Here is a 20,737-nt window from a genome sequence, read left to right as displayed (position 1 = left end):
CGGTGGGAGGGACATGAAGTCTCGCCCCTCTCTGCCGCGATTGGCTGGGGGAGAGTCGTGATGTCATACAGGGCCCCCTCGAAGTGGGCTTGTGAGTGGCTGCGTTGGGGAGCACTGGGCGGGGTGTGGGGGAAAGGTGGTGACGCTATACCCAGGCTCCGCCCCCTGCCTTGGAGCCGAGACAGTCGGGCTGCTGAAACTCGGGCCAATCAGAAGGGAGGCTCCAGGATGGCATGGTAACTATTCTACCCTTTCCTAGCCCCAGTCCGCGGGCGGTGATGGGAACGCTTCCCCGTAGTCCTGCCCGCACTTCCTGGCCAGACCACGTGCGGAGCTGGAGGGCTCTCCCGGGAGGTCTGTCTCTTTGAGTAGCTTGCCTGCCCCTGCTCTGAGGCCCCAAAACCTGGCCTCCTGGTTTCCCAACCCATGCCGGCCCCATCACAACCTTTCCCTCTCTGAATCCCTAGAATAGGCGCTATAAGCATGCCCTAAGGAAATGGCTCAGTGTAGGCTGTGTTACAAATGAGGATTCTTGGAACTTCTTAACGACCTGCACTTTAGGAACTCCTATTTATTCTTAAAGGCCTGGTTCAAATATTCCCACCTTCTCTGGGATGCATTCCCGGATCTCTCTCAGAGAGTTGGGCTAATGCTTGGGCAGGCTTCTGTTACAGCCTTGTCACTTTGTATCCTATTATTTACTTTTCTGTCTTCTGTGCCCAGGCTCTTAGAGGTCAGAGCTGCATCTTAGTCATTTGGGTTTCTTCCGCCTACCCCACTTGATATTACAGGGCGGGAAGGTTAAGCATGTTCTAGAAAACAGACCTAGTGACTGAGGGTCCCACACAGAATAGCAGGGACTGTGCTCAGAAAGCAAAACCTATTCAGGCTACCTCTCCACCACCACCACCTTCTCCTAGAACATAAGTACAAAACTGAAATGGGCTCTGCCCAAACGTAGATGAACTTAAATCCCTCTGAGTGTTGGACGGTAGCAAGGGATTAGAAATAATTGACTAATTTGTCAAAAAGTGGAATGGTTGTAAAGATGAAATAAGATAGGGGCCCCTGGGTGGCTCAGTCGTTGGGCGTCTGCCTTCAGCTCAGGTCATGATCCCAGGGTCCTGGGATCGAGCCCCGCATCGGGCTCCCTGCTTGGCCGGGGGCCTGCTTCTCCCTCTCCCACTCCCCTGCTTGTGTTCCCTCTCTCGCTGTCTCTCTCTGTGTCAAATAAATAAATAAATAATCTAAAAAAAAAAAAAAAAGATGAACTAAGATAATGGATAGGAGAAATCTGGTACATTGTAGGTGCTCAGTAGATGCTCAAAGGAAAAAATAAATAAATATATGGATGGTCAAATAGTAAAGCTAGTTTAAACATCTTACTCCAGCCACTTTCCCCCCCACTTCTGCATCCAAACATCCCTTCCTTTCCTCCACTTACCTGTGTTTTACATTAAAAGTCATTAGCTCTCCCTGGATAGTTTCCTGTAGCTTCCTCACTGCCCTACTGAAACTGATTTCTCACCCTCCAGTCCTGAAACCCAACTGTGATTAAACCTCTCTGCTACTTATTTATTCTAGTGTACCTAAGGCCAGGCAAACAGTATAGGTCCACATTAAATGTTTGACCATGAATGAGTGAATTATTGTCTTAAGTAGAATAATAGTACAAGTGTGAGACTTTTGAGTCAGTGAACCCTGGGTTTAAATCTGAGCCCAACCATTTATTAGCTGTGTGAACTTGGGCAAATTTCTTAACACCTGAATTCAGTTTCCTTGTCTGTAAAATGAGGGTAACAACTGTAATTTTAGGGTTGTTGAGAGAATTAAATGAGATAAAGCATTTAGCATGGTACCCAGTATACAGTGAGCCCTCAATAAATGATAATTTTTCCTATTCTTTAAAAATGTCAAGGAATTCCTGGGGCACCTGGGTGGCTCAGTCAGTTAAACGTCCAACTCTTGATTTCAGCTCAGGTCATGATCTCAGGGTCGTTAGATCGAGTCCTGAGTCGGGCTCCACACTGAACATACAACCTGCTTAACATTCTCTCTCTCCCTCTGCCCCTCCTCCGCCCCCCCTCGCGCATGCATGTACACTGTCTCAAAAATTAAATAAATAAATAAATAAATAAAATATCAAGGAGTTCCCATTCGTAATATTCTGACATTGATTCTGACATAGAAATGGGGCTCAGAAGTACGTTATGAATGAGTAAGTAAATACATTCAGTCCAAAGTACTAGCGGGTATATAGAGCTGGGATCCTTAAATAGTGCACACTTGTGGGAAGACTGGAGGGAGAGACATTGGATGAGGGGTACCACAGGGAGAAATTTCCTATAACTCTGATGATTTCTATATAGGAGGACCTCTCGTTAGGTTCTCTGGTAGGCATGTGGCCCACAAGCTCGTCATTCCCAGGTACTTCTGCCCTAGGAAGGACTTTGTGGACCACATACTCTTACTCTGCCTAATTCGCATAACACCCCTTTGTGGTTTTTTTTTTTTTAACATTTTATTTATTAGAGAGAGAGAGAGCACAAGAGGGGAAGTGGCAGGCAGAGGGAAAGGGAGAAGCAGGCTCCCCAAGGAGCAGGGAGCCCGATGTGGGGCTCGATCCCAGGACCCTGGGATCATGACCTGAGCCAAAGGCTGTTGCTTAACCAACTGAGCCACCCAGGCACCCCTGAACCCCTTTGATTATCATCACCTTCCTTCTTCCCCTCTAAAGAAAAGGAGTTTGGTGCATGCTCACAAAAGCTTGCTGAGCCAAGCCCTCTCCTGGGCATCAGGAGCCCAGAGAGGTCCACAGCTCAACACTCTGCTCTGGCCAAGAGAGACAAAGCAAAGGAAAGTCTGTCCTAGGAACCCCCAGTCTCTCACAAACATACTCTGAGAACTCACCTTATGCAGCTTGGAAGCATTGGTGCTCAGGGAGGAGACAGGACCCTTATGGACCACAGAATCAAGGAAGGGCAAGAGACTTCCTTTCAGAATGATGGTCTAGATTTCTTATGTGGTACATTGGAAAGAGTGGCAGAATTGGAGTCAAACAGCTAAGTTCAAATACCAGTCTCACTACTTTTTAGACCTTGCACAAATTATTGAACTGTTCTGTGACCCAGCTTTCTTGTCTATAAAATGGGCACAAAAATTCCCATGTTGTAAGGCTGTTGTAAAGGTCAAATAAGGGAATTTGCAAAGGACTGTGCACATGTTTGACACATAGTAAGCACCCAGTAAATGTTGATTTCCTTCCTCTTTTCCTACCACTTGATAAGGAAGGATGATGTTTATAAATAGCATATAATTGGGTAGGTCCACTTATAAGAGATTTTTTTCAATAAATACAGTACAGTACTGTAAATGTATTTTCTCTCCTTTATGACTTTCTTAGTAATGTATTCTTTTCTCCAGCTTATTTTATTGTAAGACTACAGTATATAATACATATGACATACAAAATATGTGTTAAGGCTTCTGGTCAACAGTAGGCTCTTAGTAGTTAAGGTTTTGGGGAGTCAAAAGTTATACTTGGATTTTGGACTGTGGGGGGGTTAGCACCCCTAACACCTGTATTGTTCAAGGGTCAACTATATTCACAAAGTTGGGCAACTATCACTACTATCTAATTCCAGAAGATTTTCATAAGCCCAAAAAAGAAACCCCAGACCATTAGCAGTCATTCCGCATCTCTCCCTTCCCCCAGCCCCTGGCAACCACTATTCTACTTTCTGTCTCAATGAATTTGCCTATCTGGACATTTCCTATAAATGGAATCATACAACACGTGGCCTTTGTGTCTGACTTCTTTCACTTAACATAATGTTTTCAAGGTTCATCCATGTTGTAGCACTTATCAGAACTTCATTCCATTTTATGGTAGAATAACATTCCATTTTATGGATAAGCCATATTTCATTTATATATCCAAAAGTTGAATGACATTTGAATTTCTACCTTGTGGCTACTATGAATCATGCTATTATGGACACTTGTGTACGAGTTTTTGTGTGGACTCGGACGATGGGCAAATGCCCATTTGGCAAACACTGAGTGCCCGCTGAATGAAGGCGAGACTGGAGGCTTAGATGCTTGTTCAACTTCTTTATCGGTACGATAGATTCCATCAAATTTACCTCACCAGATTATTAAGAGGATCAAATTAGAAAGTGTACAGAAAGTTCCTGGCACCTAGTAAGAACTCATTCTTCTCCTCTATTTTTTCTCACATAAATCAAGGTAGGTGATAGGCTTTTGAACTGGCAGTGGAAGAAACGGATTCGGGGAGTGTCCATGACAGCTGTGGTCACACAGTTCAGAAAAGGCTCAGTCAGGAGAGTTCAGGCTGTAGCTTCCACACTGGGTCCTAAGAGCCATGAGTATCTTCCGTGAGTATCTTCCACATGCCTGGCACACTGCTCTTTTACTTCATTTAATTCTCACAGCAACCCTGTGCTGTGGATATTCCTAAAACCATCTTACAGATGAAGAAACCGAGATTCAGGACTGTGTGGTGAATTGCCCCAGTCATCAAAGAATTAAAGGCAAGATTAATGCACCTCGAGTTTCAGGCCTTGGGGGTAGTCTAGAGGCAGAGAGAGGGGACCCAGCCTCAGGGAATGGTATTTAGAGCCAAAGGAACAGACCAGGTGTCAAGACAGGGAATAAAGGCCAGGAGCAGGCATCTGTGGGTTGGAGCTAGACAAAAACAGATGACACAAAACCCTAAGATAGGAAACCTACATCTAGTTAATGAAACTAAAAAGAGGTGGTTTTTTCAGTAAAGTTTTACTAATTGTTCATTTGTCCTGGGGCCTTAAAGGACAGGGTGAAGGAGAGTTCAAGTTCAACAAAAGAAGTTTTTAGAATAAGGCTTTGTCCCTCCAGGGATGCCTGGTGGCTGGTTCAGGCGGTTAAGCGTCTGCCTTTGGCTCGGGTCATGATCCCAGGGTCCTGGGATTGAGTCCCTCATCGGGCTCCTTGTTCAGCGGGGAGCCTGCTTCTCGCTCTGTGTGCCGCTCCCCCTGCTTGTGCTCCCCGCCCCACAAATAAATAAGTAAAATCTAAAAAAAAAAAAGAAAAGACATCACCCCTCCAGACTTGGAGCCCCCAGGAGTGAGATATCTCTGGGTCCCCACCATTGCCCAGCTAGGGCCAGCCACAGAGAGGGCCTAGGCTGAGTGAATGAAGAAGAGTGAATGCATGAAAAAGAGCTCTGGTAAGTTCATCAAATCTGAGCCTCTGTATCCCCACGGTGGTGATTATAGCTACCTTATGGGGTTAACATTATAAGTTGACTCCTTTTTTTAAGATTTTATTCATTTATTTGAGAGAGAGAGAGAGGGAGAGGTGGACTTCCCGCTGAGCAGAGAGCCTGATGCAGGCCGGATCCCAGGACCCCAAGACCACAACCTGAGCTGAAGGCCGATGCCCAACCGACTGAGCCACCCAGGAGCGCCTATATAGTTGACTCTTGAACAACACAGGGGTGAGGAGTGCTGAACCCTGGCACAATCAAAAATCCATGTATAACTTTTGACTCCTCCAGAACTTAACTATAAATAGCCTACTGTTGACCGAAGCCTTACCGATAACAAACTGTCGATTAACACATATTTTGTATGTTATATGTTTCATATACTGTATTCTTACAATAAAGTAAGCTAGAGAAAAGAACATGTTATTAAGAAAATCATAAGGAAGGGCACGTTCTGCATGGAGCACTGGGTGTTATACGCAAACAATGAATCATGGAACACTACATCAAAAACTAATGATGTAATGTATGGTGATTTATATAACATAATAATAATTTAAAAAGAGAAAAAAAATCATAAGGAAGAAAGGGTGCCTAGCTGGCTCAGTCAGTAGAGCATGTGACTTTTGATCTTGGGGCCTTGAGTTTGAGCCCCACGTTGCGTGTGGAGCCTACTTTAAAAAAATAAATGTTTTTTTTAGAGAAAGTCATAAGGAAGAGAAAATACATTTACAATACTGTGCTGTATCAAAAAAAAAAAAATCCACATATAAGGTGGACCTGTGATGTTCAAACTCCTGTTGTTCCAGGGTCAACCGTATAGGGATTAAGAGAATGGCTTCAGGTGCCAGACCCCCATCCTGGTTCTGACATTTAGAACTGTGTGAATAGGTAACATACCTTTTCTGTTTTCCATTGGTAAAGTGGGGATATTAATAGTATCTCCCTCATGAGTTTTTTTTTTGTAAGATTTTATTTATTTATTTGACAGAGAGAGACACAGTGAGAGAGGGAACACAAGCAGGGGGAGTGGGAGAGGGAGAAGCAGGCTTCCCAGGGAGCAGGGAGCCCATGCGGGGCTCGTTGTGAGGCTCCATCGCAGGACCCTGGAATCATGACCTGAGCCGAAGGCAGACGCTTAACGAATGGACCACCCAGGCGCCCCTACCTCATGGGGTTTTTATGAGGATTAAATGGGATAATGCATAAAAAGTAAAAAAAGTCCCTGGAAGACAGAGGGTGCTCAAAATGTGCTAATTATTACCGTAGGGATTTAAATAGGAAAATGTGATGGTGATCATGTCTAGCTCAGAAGTCCTTCACCCCCTGCAGGTGCTCTGACAACCCCAAGAGCCCTCGTCGGGTTCCTGGGGATCAATCCTCTCTTGGCAGGGAGAGACCCCGGGGGAGTGGGAAGGGGGGTGGAGGAGATCCTTGCTCTGTTATATCGGACAGGACAGGGCGCCCTCTCCTGATCAAAGGTGGGAACAGCTCTGGCCCAGAGCTTTTGGGGTGGGCCTCACTGATCTCTCTACCCGTAAGGTGCTCTTCCCTTTGCTCGAATCGGCTCTGGGGAGCAAAGTTAGGGGGGACGGGCGCTGAGGCTGGGGCAAAACTGTTGTAATGTTTCAGAAGGGCGAGGCTGGATAATTCGGCTAGAATGGGGGCGTGGGCAGGAGGGACTGAGGTTAGGATATGAGAGAATTCGGGGCCCTGTTGAATTAATTTTATGTTCTTCCAACAGGTGATGGAACACAGCTGAGAGGTAAGGTGACAAGGTGGCTTATCCAACGTGTCAAACCCAGGGGTCCAGGGCTCTTCCGGCTGCCCCCACGCAGCGGGAATTAGTGGGGCAAACTAAGAGAGCTGGAGAGACAGGGCACCAGGGGACGCCGGAGCAAGGGGGAGAGCCAAGGGTCTAGGTCCGCAGAGGTGGGGAGGGGCCAACGGAGGATCTGGGCGCAGTTTCCTCCCCAAGCGCGCTGGCCCCGCCCCCGCCATTCCCGCTCCGGCCCGCCCTCCCCCCTCCCCCCACCCCCCCCCGCCGCTTGCCCCGGGCTGGGCCTGGGCTCCCCTCGGGTTCCCCCAGGGCCCGGTCTGCGCTGGCGCGGCCTCCTCGCCGCCACATCCTGGGTGAGTATGGGGATGGGTGTGCCGGACTGCCGGGCAACCCCACTTGGGGGAGCTCCGCCACGCGGTCCGGCCTCCTCAAGGCCCAGCCCCACGTTCTGGCGGTGCTGGTGCCTGCCCAGGATCTTCTGCTGTGCCGACTTCTGAACTAACCCTTCCCCCACCCCCTGCTCCCCCACATGGTGGCTGGGTGTGCATTGGTTGAGCTCTCCCTTCCCTTCACAGGGACTGCTGGTTGGGATTTCTCTTGAGGTGTTGGGGAGCCCTGGAACCCCATAAAGTAATTTCAAATCCCACCTCTGCCAATTATTGGCCTGTGACCTTGGGCAAGTCTTTTAAACCTCCCTCAGCCTCAATTTCCTCTACTGTAAAATGGAAATACACAGGCTATAGGGCCTACCTCATAGAATTATAGTCAGGGTTACAAGAAACAATGTATAACAAGTGTATCAAGTGCTATTCAGGGTGCCTCAGACTCAGAAGGTGCTGGAGGCTAAGATCTCTGGGACCTTTGGAGACCAGGTAGGGGTACTCCTGAGAAAGTGGTAGCCAGCTAAGTAGTCCCTATGAAGAAGTTAAGAGCTGACTGGGACTGAACAGCTGCCCTTCAGGTAGTGAGCTCCCTGTCCTGAGGCCCAGAGAAGTAAAATGGCCACGTTGGAATGGCCTTATTAGTAATCTAAACCACATGATCTTCATGTTGCACAGCTGTGGGAAAAGCCCCAGAGTGGTTAGATGACTTGTCCAAGGTCACACAGCTAAAAGAGAAGCCAGGCATACCTCCAAGCTGTGGAACAGACCATTCCTCCAGCCTCTTTACCCACCCTCTGCCTTGGGCAGTGCCTATTCATTCCTGGAGGATCTGGTCTTCAGTTTGGGCATCCCAGTGGTTCCTGAGGGATCTAGAGCTGCTGGCTTCAGGAGGGGGCTGGTGATGCTATAAGCACAGAATCAGGGTTTGGACTGGGTGGGGAAGTTGCTCCCCTTCTGGGGCCTCTGGGGATTACAATCCATTTGGGGATGATCCAAGAAACGTGTTTGATTTGGCTGTCACTAGGGCCCCTTCCAACTCCCCTGGGAGATCCCTGACCCCCTGAAGAGAGAAAGGAGCTTGGGCCACTGGAGCAGGCAGCCTAATCGGGCCTGGCAGAGAGGCGGGTGGGGGAAGATGGAGGAGAACACAGAGGCTTGTTCACCTGGTTCTGGAATGCCAGGAGGTGCTTCCTGAGGGTGGGACCAGGAAGAGTTGGGGCTTGATCTGGCAAGACCTTTGAGCCCAGAAGGGCAGGTTCTTTATGAATCTGGAACCAGTCCTAGTTTGGCCACAAGAAGCCTAAGTTCCAAGGATGGCTGTCCATCAGGCTCAGCATCAGGCTTTGAGGAAGGACCTTTCTCTGTCTTCATCTTGGTTTCTCTGTCTTTGCAGTGGGGACAGGGCTCCCTGACTGATCTATATAGGATTTGATTTACCTTTCTTTCTCTTACGGACAGGCACCCCTTCTCTCTCCCCTCCTAATCTGACCTAACCTGACCTTTCTGCCTAGACCTCTGGCCCAGAGAGGAAGGAGTCAAAGAAGGCTGGGGTTGTAGTTTGTGACCCTGTGGGCCCCACATCTCCCCACTGCTGGCTCTTCCTTCAAGTTGTTGTGTGACCTGGAGCAGGTTCCTGCTCCTCTCTTGGCCTCAATTTCACCTTCTGTGCACTGAGGGAGCCTGGGATTGTTGGTGTGTACTTGGTTATTATAGTTGCTGACCCTCCTATCCTCATCTGAGGGGGGAGTCACAATCCTCAGGAGCCTTTACTTCATCCCTGGAGGGGGATGGACAGGCCCCATGGGTACTGGGAAGACTCCAGAAGCTGACAAGGCAGCTCTTTCCAGCAAACAGCAAGCCCAGGCTAGCACTAGGCCTGATTCTGCAAAGCCTTTCACCCTCAGAGCACGTGAGGCAGCAGGCGGGGTCGAGCAGGGGCTCCGGGCTCTATTGGCTTCCATGGAGTCCTTGCTGCTGTGCGCTAGGGTGCAGGCACACAGAGCCTGGGAAGGGACTGAAGGTACAGAAAGCCCTGGGCCAGTGGGTGAAGCAGGGAGAGCTGATGGAGGCCCTGAAGCCTGGAGGCTCAAAGGCCGGTGGGAGATGGGCCATTCTGTCCACGGGGAAGTTGTAGGGTTGGTTCCTGAAACAAGAGAGACCAGTTAAACCAGCTGTTGTTGTAAAGCCAGCTACAAGGGAGAAGAAGTTCTCCCAATCTGTTCAAGCTTCCTTTTAGCACAGATTGGGTTTGTTGTCTTTACTCTGAAATTGAGGATGAATATTCTCTTGGGATTCTCATTCTTCAGGGCGGGAGCTGTCCAAACTTAGGGGCTAGATGGCTTTCTTAGACCCTTCACCCCATAGCACAGCTAAGCTGAGGACTGAGCACAAGGGCTAGATTTGCCACCGAGGCCCGGCCTGGCTGCCTTGGGTCTTGACAGCACATTACTTCATCCCCAGGTCTGACAAGATGTACCAGGTCCCACTGCCGCTGGACCGGGATGGGACCCTGGTCCGGCTCCGCTTCACCCTGGTGGCCCTGGTCACGGTCTGCTGTCCACTTGTCGCCTTCCTCTTCTGCATCCTCTGGTCCCTGCTCTTCCACTTCAAGGAGACTACGGCCACACACTGTGGGGTAGGGCTTGCACAGGGGTGGTCGGGGAACAATATCTCATCTTCAGGCCCATTTGGATCTCTTTTGGATCCTGATTCTATTGTTACAGGATTAGTGAGCCCTCCAGTGAGGTCCGTCAAACAAATTCGGCTGCTGGGGGTTAAGGTGCCTGCAAATTGAGGTCTCAGGAATTAGCCTTCTGCCACTTTCCATGGAGGTCACTAGGGCCTGCAGTCACTGAAGTTGGGCAGCCCCAGGACCCAGAACCCAATCCTTACTTCATAGCAGGCAGATTCAGGAGCCCCAGGGTTTTGTGAGGGATGGAGAGAGAACTGGCCTGAGCTAGAAGGTGCTGGAGCCTCTTAGTGCGGCACTGTGGGCTGTGCCTGTCTCTGTGGGAATGTGATTATGTGTGCGTGTGTGTAGGGACACGACTGTATGTGTGTGGGAGAGACTGTGTCTGTGCGGGTCTGGATGGGGGCCTGATGATGTGTGTGTGTATGTGTTCCATATGTGTGTATGGGCTACGTTCCCATAGGCAGCCATGCACCCTCTAGACTGGGTATGGCGTGCTGGGCAAGGAGGAAAAACGTGAGTTTTCTCTGTAGTATACCAGAGTAAAGAGGGCGAGGCCTGTGCTGACCTCTGTTACCCTCCAGGCTCATCCACTGACTCTATATTACCTGAGACACAGAGACTGAGCCTCAGCTTCCCCATGTCTAAAATGGGGTTGATAATTCCCATCCTCATTCTCAGGGCCAGTGTAGAGCTCCAGATAGAGGAAGAATAGGAAGGTGGTTTGGGAAATGTGAAGGATGAGGAGCAGAAGGAAGAGGAGGAAAAGGAGTTTGTCAGGTTGGAAGGCAGGGCAGGAGAGGAAGAGCTTAGGGGCTGGAGGTGGAAAAGAGGCAGGGCCTGGACATGGACCCTTGGAGTAGCATCAGAGAGAGCTCTGAAGGCCCCCACTCAGCTCAGCTTCCTGCCTCCCTATAAAGAGCATCTGCTCCAGAAATAGGGCTATGACTAGGACTGGGGTCTGGCTGGCAGTATGGAGTGGGGCCTACTTCCTTTGTTCATATGACTTGAAGTTTTCCCTCTCCTTGATTTGTCAATGGGTAGGTGTTGGCCTTGAGCTCTGGGCAGCCAGTGTGATGAGACCCAGGGCTGGGAGCTATCAGAAAGAACAGAACTGGAAGACAAGGGGGGTGAGCAGGTGATCTGGGGGGGATCAGAAAGGGCCCAACCAATGGCCTTTTCTGAGCTAGTTTTCACCTTAGATAATGCTTCAAATGTTTCTCTCACCCTGGTCAACTCCTTTGTATCCTGCAAAACCCTTCTCAAGTGTCTCCTCCTTTGAAAAGCCTTCCCTAGCCTCCTTGGGGGCCAACTTAATCTCTCCCTCCTCCGGGAGTTCCCTGTTTTATCTTTCCTACAGTTCTATCACATCGTGTTTGTGTCCTGTTCCCCACCAGACCTGGAGCTCCTTCAAGGTGGGCACTACATTTGAATCAGAAAGAATTTGTTGAAAAATAAATAGGATCCCCCCCCCCTCCAGCCCAATGCCCTGGGAAAAAGAAGGCCTGATACCATGTAGTCCATACAGAAAATTTTAATACTTGTACAGCATATGGAGTTAAATGGAGTAGGCTGTTTGCTCTGCCCCTCATGGCTGGCTTCTGAGGGCTAATGGGATCAGTAACTCAGCACACCTGACGTACCTATACTCCATTCTTGGCATACTAGTTAGGGAACTAAGGCATAGGCGTGGCAGAGGTACCTGGCCCCTCTAGGGCAGGACTGAGCTTAGTGACCCAGGGGGTGATTTTGTCCCTGCTCCCTGGGATGACCATGCTGGAGCCTCCTAGGGGCAGTCCAGGTGGGATGTCTGCTCTGAATTTCTCACCTAGAGCATTCCAGGAATGGCTAACCCTAGGAATAAAAGAAGTAACCTTAGCCTACTGCATCTATAAATAGATGACTTTGCCTTTGCTTGCACATCCCCAGTGATGGGGAGCTTCCCCTCCAGGCAGCCTATTCCAAGGAGGCCTAGTAACTAACAATTAGCAAGCTTTTCCTTGTAGTGAGCATACATTCTCTTTCTGGTGAATCTCTGCTTTTGCACTGACTCTGCTTTGGGAGCCTGAGAGCTACTTTCTCCTCCTGGCATCAAGCCAGTCCTACAGAGATGGAACGGCAGTAATTGGGGGGGGGGTCCCTGAGTTTACCCTTATTGGGTAGCATAGCTCCAGTTCTTTCGGGCAACCCTCACAGGACAGGCGCCCCTAGACTTGTTCCAGTTGGTCACTGTTCTCTCCATACAAGGCCCTGATGTGGGCAGAGGACTTCAAGCAGGCTGGGCAGTAGAGGCAAAAGCAGGCCCGTTGCAGTCCCATTACTGGCTCTTAGGCCCCTGTTCAGGCATCTCGAGCTGATGTTAGCTGTGTGTGCACAGCAGGCTGGATGCTGATAACCGCATATCCAGGCCCATCTAGATCTCTTTTGGATCCTGAATCTGTTGTCTTAAGATTAGCCAGCTCTCCAGTGAGGCCCAGCAGACCTACTCTGGCTCCAACAAAAAGGGGTGAAATCCTATTCTGCTTTCTCCCTTTCCCTTCCCAGAAACCCACCTGTATCCCAGGACACAGCCCTCAGAAAGGTCCCTACACCCATCCCTGGCAAGGAAGCTACCCTAGGCTGACCTTAGCCACTATCACTCTGATCTTTGCAGAGTGTTCCAGGGTTTATGATACGGCCTTGTTGGTCCTGGGAGGGCTGTGTGCTTGGGCAGGCGTGGAGATCTGGGCTCTGTGGGCGGGAGGACAGGCCCTGGCGAGCTAGGGGTGGGACCCTCCAGTCTTAGAAGAGTCTCAGTCTCGCTAGAGCCCTCAACCCAAGCCCCGGATCCATCTGTCAGCACCCAGTGTGAGTGTTGCCCAGTGCGAGCCCCCTCCCCCATTTCCCTGATGCTGAGCTGGACTAGTGGACTGGGGTTCTCTTAACGGAGGGAGGTATGTGTCCCAAGGGGGGTTTGATTCCTAGGTCTTTTAATACAAAGCCATTTTTGTCTGTCCCACAAAAGGGAACCCAGCTTGCAAGTCATGGTGGTTGGGGCAGTGGGAGGTGGGAGGAGGGAGTTCTCTGCCTAGCGGGAGAAGAGAGTGGAAGAAAGTCAGTTCCCTTGGTCTGGGTCTGGCCCAGCAGACAGGCTCAAGGTGAGTGGAGGAGATTCCTGTGACCCTCAGATTCCTATAACCTTTGGATTGGGTGACATGGTCTTTTCAGAGAGGAAGGAGATGGAGGTCTGGGCCTCTGCAGGGACCCTGGTATCTTGAGATGACACTACTGCTGGCCTGAGGCTTGGATCATTCTGAGCCTGGGGGTGGGCTGGTTGGCAGCCTGTGGCCCCAGTGAAATGTTCTGGGTACCCCCACTGTTCCTAGTTGAACTTGGGTGAAGAGCAGGAATGTGGTCAGACGGGGTCAGTGGGAGGGCTGAGTCTGAGCCAAGGGTCCTTTATTTAGGTTATTTGGCCTGAAGAAAACCTTGACTTGGGAGCTTTAGGCTATCAGGTGGCTGAGATCTTAGTTCGAATGTTTGATCCTGGCATAGTTCTCCCCTTCTGTGGAACAGAAATAGCAATCTTTCTACCTCTGACCCTTCCGAGTGGGTATGAGAGTCTTGAGAATGAGGTGGCCCATCAGAACTCCCCGTGTCCAGGCCACTGGGAGCGTCTATTCTCCAGACTTGTCAAGAGGTGGACCTACAGGACCATTGTGCCAAAGGGATTCCTAAGCGCTGATGCTGCCTGACTCAGCTGCCCCTGCCCCATCTCTCTCTGCACCTCCTGATCTTTTGCACCGCTTTCCTTTTCCCCTTACGTTCTTTCTACCTTTCTACTCTGGCTCTTCCCTCTACCCAGAGGAGCCAGCTCTGGAAAAGGCCTCACTTCCCGAGGCCCACGTGTCCCACCAGGCCCCAAGTTGTGTCCCTCGCCCTGCTTGGGCATCACTCCCTACAGGATGTTCTCTGCGGCCTCACAGCCCTTGGACCCAGACGGGACTGTGTTCCGGCTCCGCTTCACGGCCATGATCTGGTGGGTCATCACTTTCCCCATGTTCGGCTTCTTCTTCTGCATCATCTGGTCCCTGGTGTTCCACTTTGAGTACACGGTGGCCACTGACTGTGGGGTGAGTGCCACGCTCCCCCGCACCTGGGTCAGGGCCAGGTCAGGGCCAGGTGGGGAGATGGCCTTAAGAGTGGAATCAGAGAGTAGGAGAGAAGGCGGAGGGTCAGAGAGAGGGGAAAGGGATGAAGGGATGGTGGGGGGCAAGTCAGAGTTGGGGGAATTTGTGGGGAGAGACTCAGTGAGAGTAGATTACAGAGAGTGCCAGGGAGCAGAGGGGAGGAGGAGGGGGGAGTAGGCAAGAGAGGCCATGAGAGGGAGGAGGAGGCTGAAGAAAGACCAGACTGGGAAGGAAGCCAGGACTGGGGAGTTAGATGCAGCCAGGAGCCAGAAGTCATAGGTGGCTTTAGTCCAGACTGGGGGCCTGGCCTGAGAGGACCCCCCCAGCCCTGCCCTGGAATCTTCTAGTTTGGTTTCTCCCTCTGGCAGCCTCGGGCCCCACAGCTTGTCCACTCAGGGCTCTGCTAGCTAGAAGAAACCTGCCTCCATGAGCAGTCCACCAGGCCTTTCTGAGGGCCCAGGGGTAGAGGTTCTGGGTCAGGGGCATGGAACTGAACATGCACTTGCCCTTAGCCTCTCATCCTACAAGAGACAGTCCTAGACACAGATGGTCAGGCCGAGTGAGATGGGAGGCACTGTGATAAAGGGGAGCACAGGGGTCACGGGGCCCAGAGCAAGCACTTAATCTAGCGTGGATGTTGGGGAAGACTTCCTTCCTGAAGCAGGGGGCATTGCAGCTATGCGGGTAAAGAAGGATTTTGTGAATGCCAGGCTGACAACTTTTGATTTTATCCAGAGGGCAGTGGTGAGCTTTGGAACGATTTGAGGCAGGAAAGGGACATGATCAGATTTATGCTTTAGAAGACCATTCTGGCTCCTGGGTAGAGAACAGTTGTAAGGTCAGGGGGCAAGAATAGGGAGATCAGTGAAGAGGCTGGTGTAGTAGTTCACGCTACTGGGGAGACCAGAGCTAAAATAGGGACTATGAGGATAGAGAGGTAGGGATGGAGTCCAGAGAAAGGTAGCAGGTTGAATTGATAGGGATGAGAGTTTGTGTCCATTTGGCAAAGGATGAGGGCAGTAGACAGAAAAGTCATCCATAACTTTGGGGGACTTTATCAAAGGAATGAATCTCTAATGGTGAAATCCGAGGTGCTATGGTAGGAAAGTTTTTGGACCCTCACCCTTTATACCATGTGAATTTCTGATCTACTGCCCTGCCACAGATCCACTGAGCCACGTCTTCCATGCCAGTGGAGGGTTTCTGTTCTTGGGGAAAAGGGGTTATGTTCCCACCTCAGTACCCTTAGCTCTGAGCTCATGGGGAGACTTGGGGTGAACTGGGTACCTGGTCTCTGATAAGCTCCTGATGTTGCTGGCATAGTTGGTGAGTGGGGAACTTGTGTGCTTGGGATGGGGGGGCATATATGAATATCTATACCTGATTATGCATGTGTGTGTGTGCGTGTATGTGTGCGCGCGCACGCATTGGGGGGGAGAGATAAGAGAAAATGCCTGCTCTAAGCATCCTACCTCCACCCCTAATCTGCAAGGAGCTTACGAGGATGGCACGAGTAGCCACAGTGCCCTGAATCTCCCTCCCTCCTGAGGCGTCACCCCAGCTCTTTGCCATCTCTACACTTTACCTGTTTCCCAGCATCAGTTAGGGCTCTGGGCTCTCCCAGCCAAGCTTTAAAAGCTCATGCTGGAAAAAACAAACAAACAAACAAACAAACAAACTCATGCTGGTTCTGCTCCCCTTAAAGTAGCTGGGGTTGGGGCAGGAGTTTTCAGAATGAATATTCTAGGAAGTGGAGGCCACACTCTTACTAACCTTACTTAGGGGACCTAACTCAGAGTGGCAGAACAGTTAGGAGGCTTGGAGGTGTCAGAAGTCTCTGGCGAAGATATGATTCTCACCTCTCGCTCATATGCAGTCTTCCCATGTTCAAGAACCACATAGCTCACCAGCTAGTTGTAGGCTTTTCATGGAAGTTGGTCTTGGGAAAGCCATCACCATAGCCACTGTGTGCCGAAGGCTGCAGATGCTCTGCATACGTTATATTTAATATTCGTAATCATCCTGCGAGGTAGGTGGTAGTATCCCTATTTTGCCGACGAGGCAATTGAAGCTCTGAGAGGTGAAGTGACCGGCTCAAGGCCGCTCAGCTAATAAAGGCAGAGATGGGATGCAGACCCGGGTTTGTGTGGCTCCAGAGCCTCCATGCTGCCTCTTTACTGACAACTCAGGGTGAGTATCTAAGCCTCGTCTCCAGCTATAGTATCTCAAGCCGTCGCCTTGACAGCAGCACCCTCTCTCCAAGAGCGCTGCACATCGCTTCCTCTGATAGTGCTGAGGGGAAATCTATCTCCTTTTCTGGGAAGGCTTCGAAGCCCCTGGCTGGTGATCCCCCAGGCCGACCCCTGCTCTGTGAGCTGCCTCCATCACTGCCTCCCTTCCCAGCCTTGATGGAGCCCCAGTCAGCATCCCCATGAAGCGTAAGGAAGGGATCTTCCAGAACTGCGTCTCTGAAGACTGGCCCTGCTCCAGTCACTGGGCTCTGGCACTGCTCCGGCTCTTGTTGAAAGTCTAAAAAATGTCCACAGAAAGTGTGTGCAACAGACCGGTAGCTTCCAGTCCTGGAATCCTTTAGGAATGCAGATTCCCATATTCCAGACTGGCTACATTCTCACACAATCCCCGGTGAGTTACATGCACGTTAAAGGTAGAGGCCCTGCTCTAGGCCCTGGACTCTGAGAGGTCGTCCTCCTAGCCCTGGCTCTCCTGTCAGCATCTACACTGTTGTTCATTCATCCCTCCTCCTCTCACCCTCTCATGCAAACAACACACCAATCCTCATGGCTGTGTGTGTGACCTCCTCCTCCTTCCTCAACTTTAAAGAATAGTGCTCCAATTCCTTGAGGAAGGAGGAATTCCAGGCTTTGAGAAAGATGAATGGGAGAGAGGAACCAGAATAGGGTCATTTTCTTAGGCTATCCCAGGTTAAGAGCACCCACTTTCTTACGCATGATCAGGGTGGGGGTACCCTTCTGACCCAGCCCCCGCCCCCAGGATCTCACAGTACCCTCTAGCACCTTGGCGTATCTACCCAGAAGAATAAGGGAAGCTGGGAGGAGTCAGAAGAACATCTTGGCTGCCCAGTGAATCCAGCACTGTCCCAAGGAAGCTCAGGTGGTCGGTCCTCAAGACTGTATCTAGGGCCCTGGGCTCATGGAACCTCCCACAAGGCCTTATCGAAGGCGCCGCTCTGTTCTATGGGCTCAGAGAGCATCTGAATCTGTCTCCAGCTTCCGCAGCCATGTATAGGTTCCATCAAGTCCCTGCACACACCCCAGGCTGCCTGGGGAATGAGAACAAGCACCCTGGGGCCTGGACCTGGCAGGGGACATCTCCCAGGAGAGCCTTGGGGGTGCGTGAAGGAGGACTTCCTGGAAGGGAAGGGGCTGGAGTGGAGCCTCCTGAGAGCCAGGGTGATTCTGAGAGAGGGAGAGAAGGCTCTCCAGGTGGGTGGGGCCAGTGGAGGCCTGCCACCAGACGGGTCCCCACTCTCTAGGTGCCCAATTACCTGCCTTCGGTGAGCTCGGCCATCGGTGGGGAGGTGCCCCAGCGCTACGTGTGGCGCTTCTGCATCGGCCTGCACTCGGCGCCTCGCTTCCTGGTGGCCTTCGCCTACTGGAACCACTACCTCAGCTGCGCATGCCCGTGTCCCGGCTACCGCCCGCTTTGCCGCCTCAACTTTGGCCTCAACATTGTGGAGAACCTCGCGCTGCTAGTGCTCACCTACGTCTCCTCTTCCGAGGACTTCAGTGGGTGCCCGGATGAGGGAAGGAGGAGCAGGGAAGGGTTGGGGAGGGTCGCCCCCGCACCCTCCCGCACTCGGACCTTCAGACGGAGGGGTTCAGACGCTCCCTGCGGTGCGTGCTCCCAACCCTCCTCTCTCCCTCCAGCCATCCACGAAAATGCTTTCATTGTGTTCATCGCCTCATCCCTCAGTCACATGCTCCTCACCTGCATTCTCTGGCGGCTGACCAAGAAGCACACAGTAAGTCAGGAGGTACGGTCTACCCCTAGTGGGGCTCCAGGTGGCCCAGAGGAAAATCAAGGACACGTGTCCTCAGGATTCGGGTAATGGTGAGGTGGGAACCGGAGTTCTAATGGGAATCCGGGCCGGGGCTGGGACTTGGGGACAAGTGGAGGGTGATCGATGGGTCAGAATCTAGGACTGTGTTCGGATAGTATGGGAGATTGGAAAATAGAAGAGATGGAGGCGCCGAGTGGGGGTAGAACGAGGGACAGCACCCAGGCTGCTGTGGGTTAGAAACAGTGTCAGGGGTCTGTGGTCTGTATTACCTCCAGTGCCCCTCCCGCAACACACACACACACACACACACACACGCGCGCGCGCGCGCACGCCTTTCTTCTCCCCACAGTATGTGGAGGCGTCATGTTGGTGGGTGACTCCAGGTAACTTTCATATTCCATCCGGCTGAAGTGGGAGGGGCAGGGACACCTCTGCTCCTTGGCCTCATTATCCTCCCAAATGCAGGGATATGAACATGCCCATCATTCCCGCTGCCCTTGCCTGTGCCCCCTTCCATAACCAAGGGAGGTAAGAGACACAGCCCTTAGGAACCAGGGCCAAGAGGGGAGGCTGTCCACACACATCCAGCAGGCTACAGAGTGATCAGATAGCCCATCCCCTAGGACCGCAAGTCCTACAACTGGAAGCAGCGGCTTTTCATCATCAACTTCATCTCCTTCTTCACGGCTCTGGCTGTCTACTTCCGGCACAACATGTATTGTGAGGCTGGAGGTGAGGCCAGGCTGGGATCCATAGGTGGTCACGGTGGCTATGGGACAGATGTCATGTTTTCTGTAGTGTGCGCTATGGCAGTGGTCTTGGGGGCTTGCTGCCACTGTGTCCCCTGTGTAGGGATGTGGTGGTGGTGATTCAGCAAGAGGCCCCGGGGTTGGGGTGGGGAAGAAGGCTCACCATGCTCTGTTCTTGTGTCCTCACAACAGTGTACACCATTTTTGCCATCCTGGAGTACACTGTTGTCCTAACCAACATGGCGTTCCACATGACGGCCTGGTGGGACTTCGGGAACAAGGAGCTGCTCATTACTTCCCAGCCTGAGGAAAAGCGATTCTAAACCCTTTCTCTTCGGCTAGGAAGGAGGTGGTCCACTGCCCAGAAACTAGAAACAAGACACTGCACTCTGGCCTTCCCCACACCGTGTCCTCTGTGGGCCCTGCTGAAGCGGGGGGAGGGCGGAAGAAAGGAGGAAGGGCACAGGACAGGGCTTCAGGCAGCCCTGCGGGCTTCTCCTTTCCCTCACCCCACCTGAAGGCCTAGGAACCTTCAAGCAGCATCACCCTTATCTGAGAGGCCCCAGGAGGCTGAGCTGGAAGTAGAGCTCCACCATCTGGTGCTAAAAAAAGTCCTGAGGTTCATAACCACCACCCGTTCTTGACCTTTACATAGCCGCCTCTTGCGGAGGTCAGGGACCACTGAGCAGTGGCTGCTACCTGAAAACCACAGCCATTTCTCTCCACCGGGTCGTTCGCTTGACTGTGTCTAATCATCTCCTGTGCACACCCAGGCCTAGGGCCACCATCCCCTGCTAAGTTTGCTCAGGTGTTCTAGCCCTGACTTCACCTCCCATTTAGTGTGTATGCTTCCCTATCTAAGCCTCGGTGTGTCCGGGTGGGTGATGGGGGGCGGGAGGGCTGTAGGATTTGCACGGGCCCTGCCAGTGGTTCTGACACCACCTTGTGGAGGTGGTGTTCTGTACCTGAAGGCTGATGTGCTCCAGAAAAAGCACTGGTACGGCACCTATTTTCCTTCCCTTCTGAAATCTCTGGCTTACAGACTCTTCTTCCGTGACAGAGGTGTGGGGTGGAGTCAGGGGCAGATTCCTGCCCTAAAATGGGCTCTCTGGTGTCCCCGTATCTCCCTACTGCCCCATGCCCTGACCTTTTTGGGTTGTACATTTTATTTCAAATAATAAAAATTTTTTTTTTTTTTTTTTTTTTCCCCAACAGCCTGGGCTAGGCTTGCTTGTCTTTGTTTCATGGAACTGAAATGAGGGACAGGCTCCAGGATGGAGGGAATAAGTCCATGGCAGGGTATGGTTCCAAGTGGCTTCCCACCTCAGGCCTGGAGTCTCCTAAGGCTGGTCTAAGACCCAATTTTGGTGAGTAGGAGTGACTGAGCCATCCCTGTAATGACTCTAGGCTTGGAGGCTGGGATAACTGGAGGTCTTGGGTTGAGGCACAGGCTTTTCCAGCCCCAGTTCTATCTGGTAAAGACCCGTCCCCTTGGGGGTGTAAGGGAACAGCTCTCAAATGCATGACTGTGAGCACCTGCCTGTAGGCTTGTGGCTCTCAGCTTCTCCCTTTCTGAGCCTTAGATGCGTTTTTTCCTTAGGCTTTGCATCCCAGTCCACTACAGAATCAGTGGCTGGGCCCCAGTGCAAGACTGGCCCC

The 20,737-nt window shown here is 51.5% G+C and overlaps 1 protein-coding gene across 14 annotated transcripts; it reads left to right on the top strand.

Annotated features, from left to right (window-relative positions):
• Positions 1 to 148: 148 nt before the first annotated feature.
• PGAP2 (post-GPI attachment to proteins 2) lies at positions 149 to 20,284 on the top strand. Of its 14 annotated transcripts, none has more exons than XM_034994938.1 (9): positions 149 to 236; positions 7,011 to 7,031; positions 9,890 to 10,064; positions 11,455 to 11,533; positions 14,062 to 14,136; positions 17,802 to 18,054; positions 18,196 to 18,302; positions 18,953 to 19,061; positions 19,271 to 20,284. In XM_034994938.1, exons 3-9 carry the CDS (start codon positions 9,931 to 9,933, stop codon positions 19,399 to 19,401), a joined length of 888 nt encoding a protein of 295 aa, XP_034850829.1. In that variant the 5' UTR covers positions 149 to 236; positions 7,011 to 7,031; positions 9,890 to 9,930; the 3' UTR covers positions 19,402 to 20,284. The 14 variants fall into 14 exon arrangements, with proteins under 14 accessions (XP_034850829.1, XP_034850824.1, XP_034850821.1 ...); XM_034994928.1 differs by having other exon boundaries at positions 175 to 236; positions 11,479 to 11,533; XM_034994927.1 differs by having other exon boundaries at positions 175 to 236; positions 18,196 to 18,290.
• Positions 20,285 to 20,737: the final 453 nt, after the last annotated feature.

Source organism: Mirounga leonina, unplaced genomic scaffold (genome assembly GCF_011800145.1).
Source record: "Mirounga leonina isolate KUSES-001 unplaced genomic scaffold, KU_Mleo_1.0 Mir_92, whole genome shotgun sequence".
In the NCBI taxonomy this organism is placed as follows: Eukaryota; Metazoa; Chordata; class Mammalia; order Carnivora; family Phocidae; genus Mirounga; species Mirounga leonina.
Note: the sequence above shows the minus strand (reverse complement) of the source record. Positions and strands in the feature narration are given on the sequence as shown.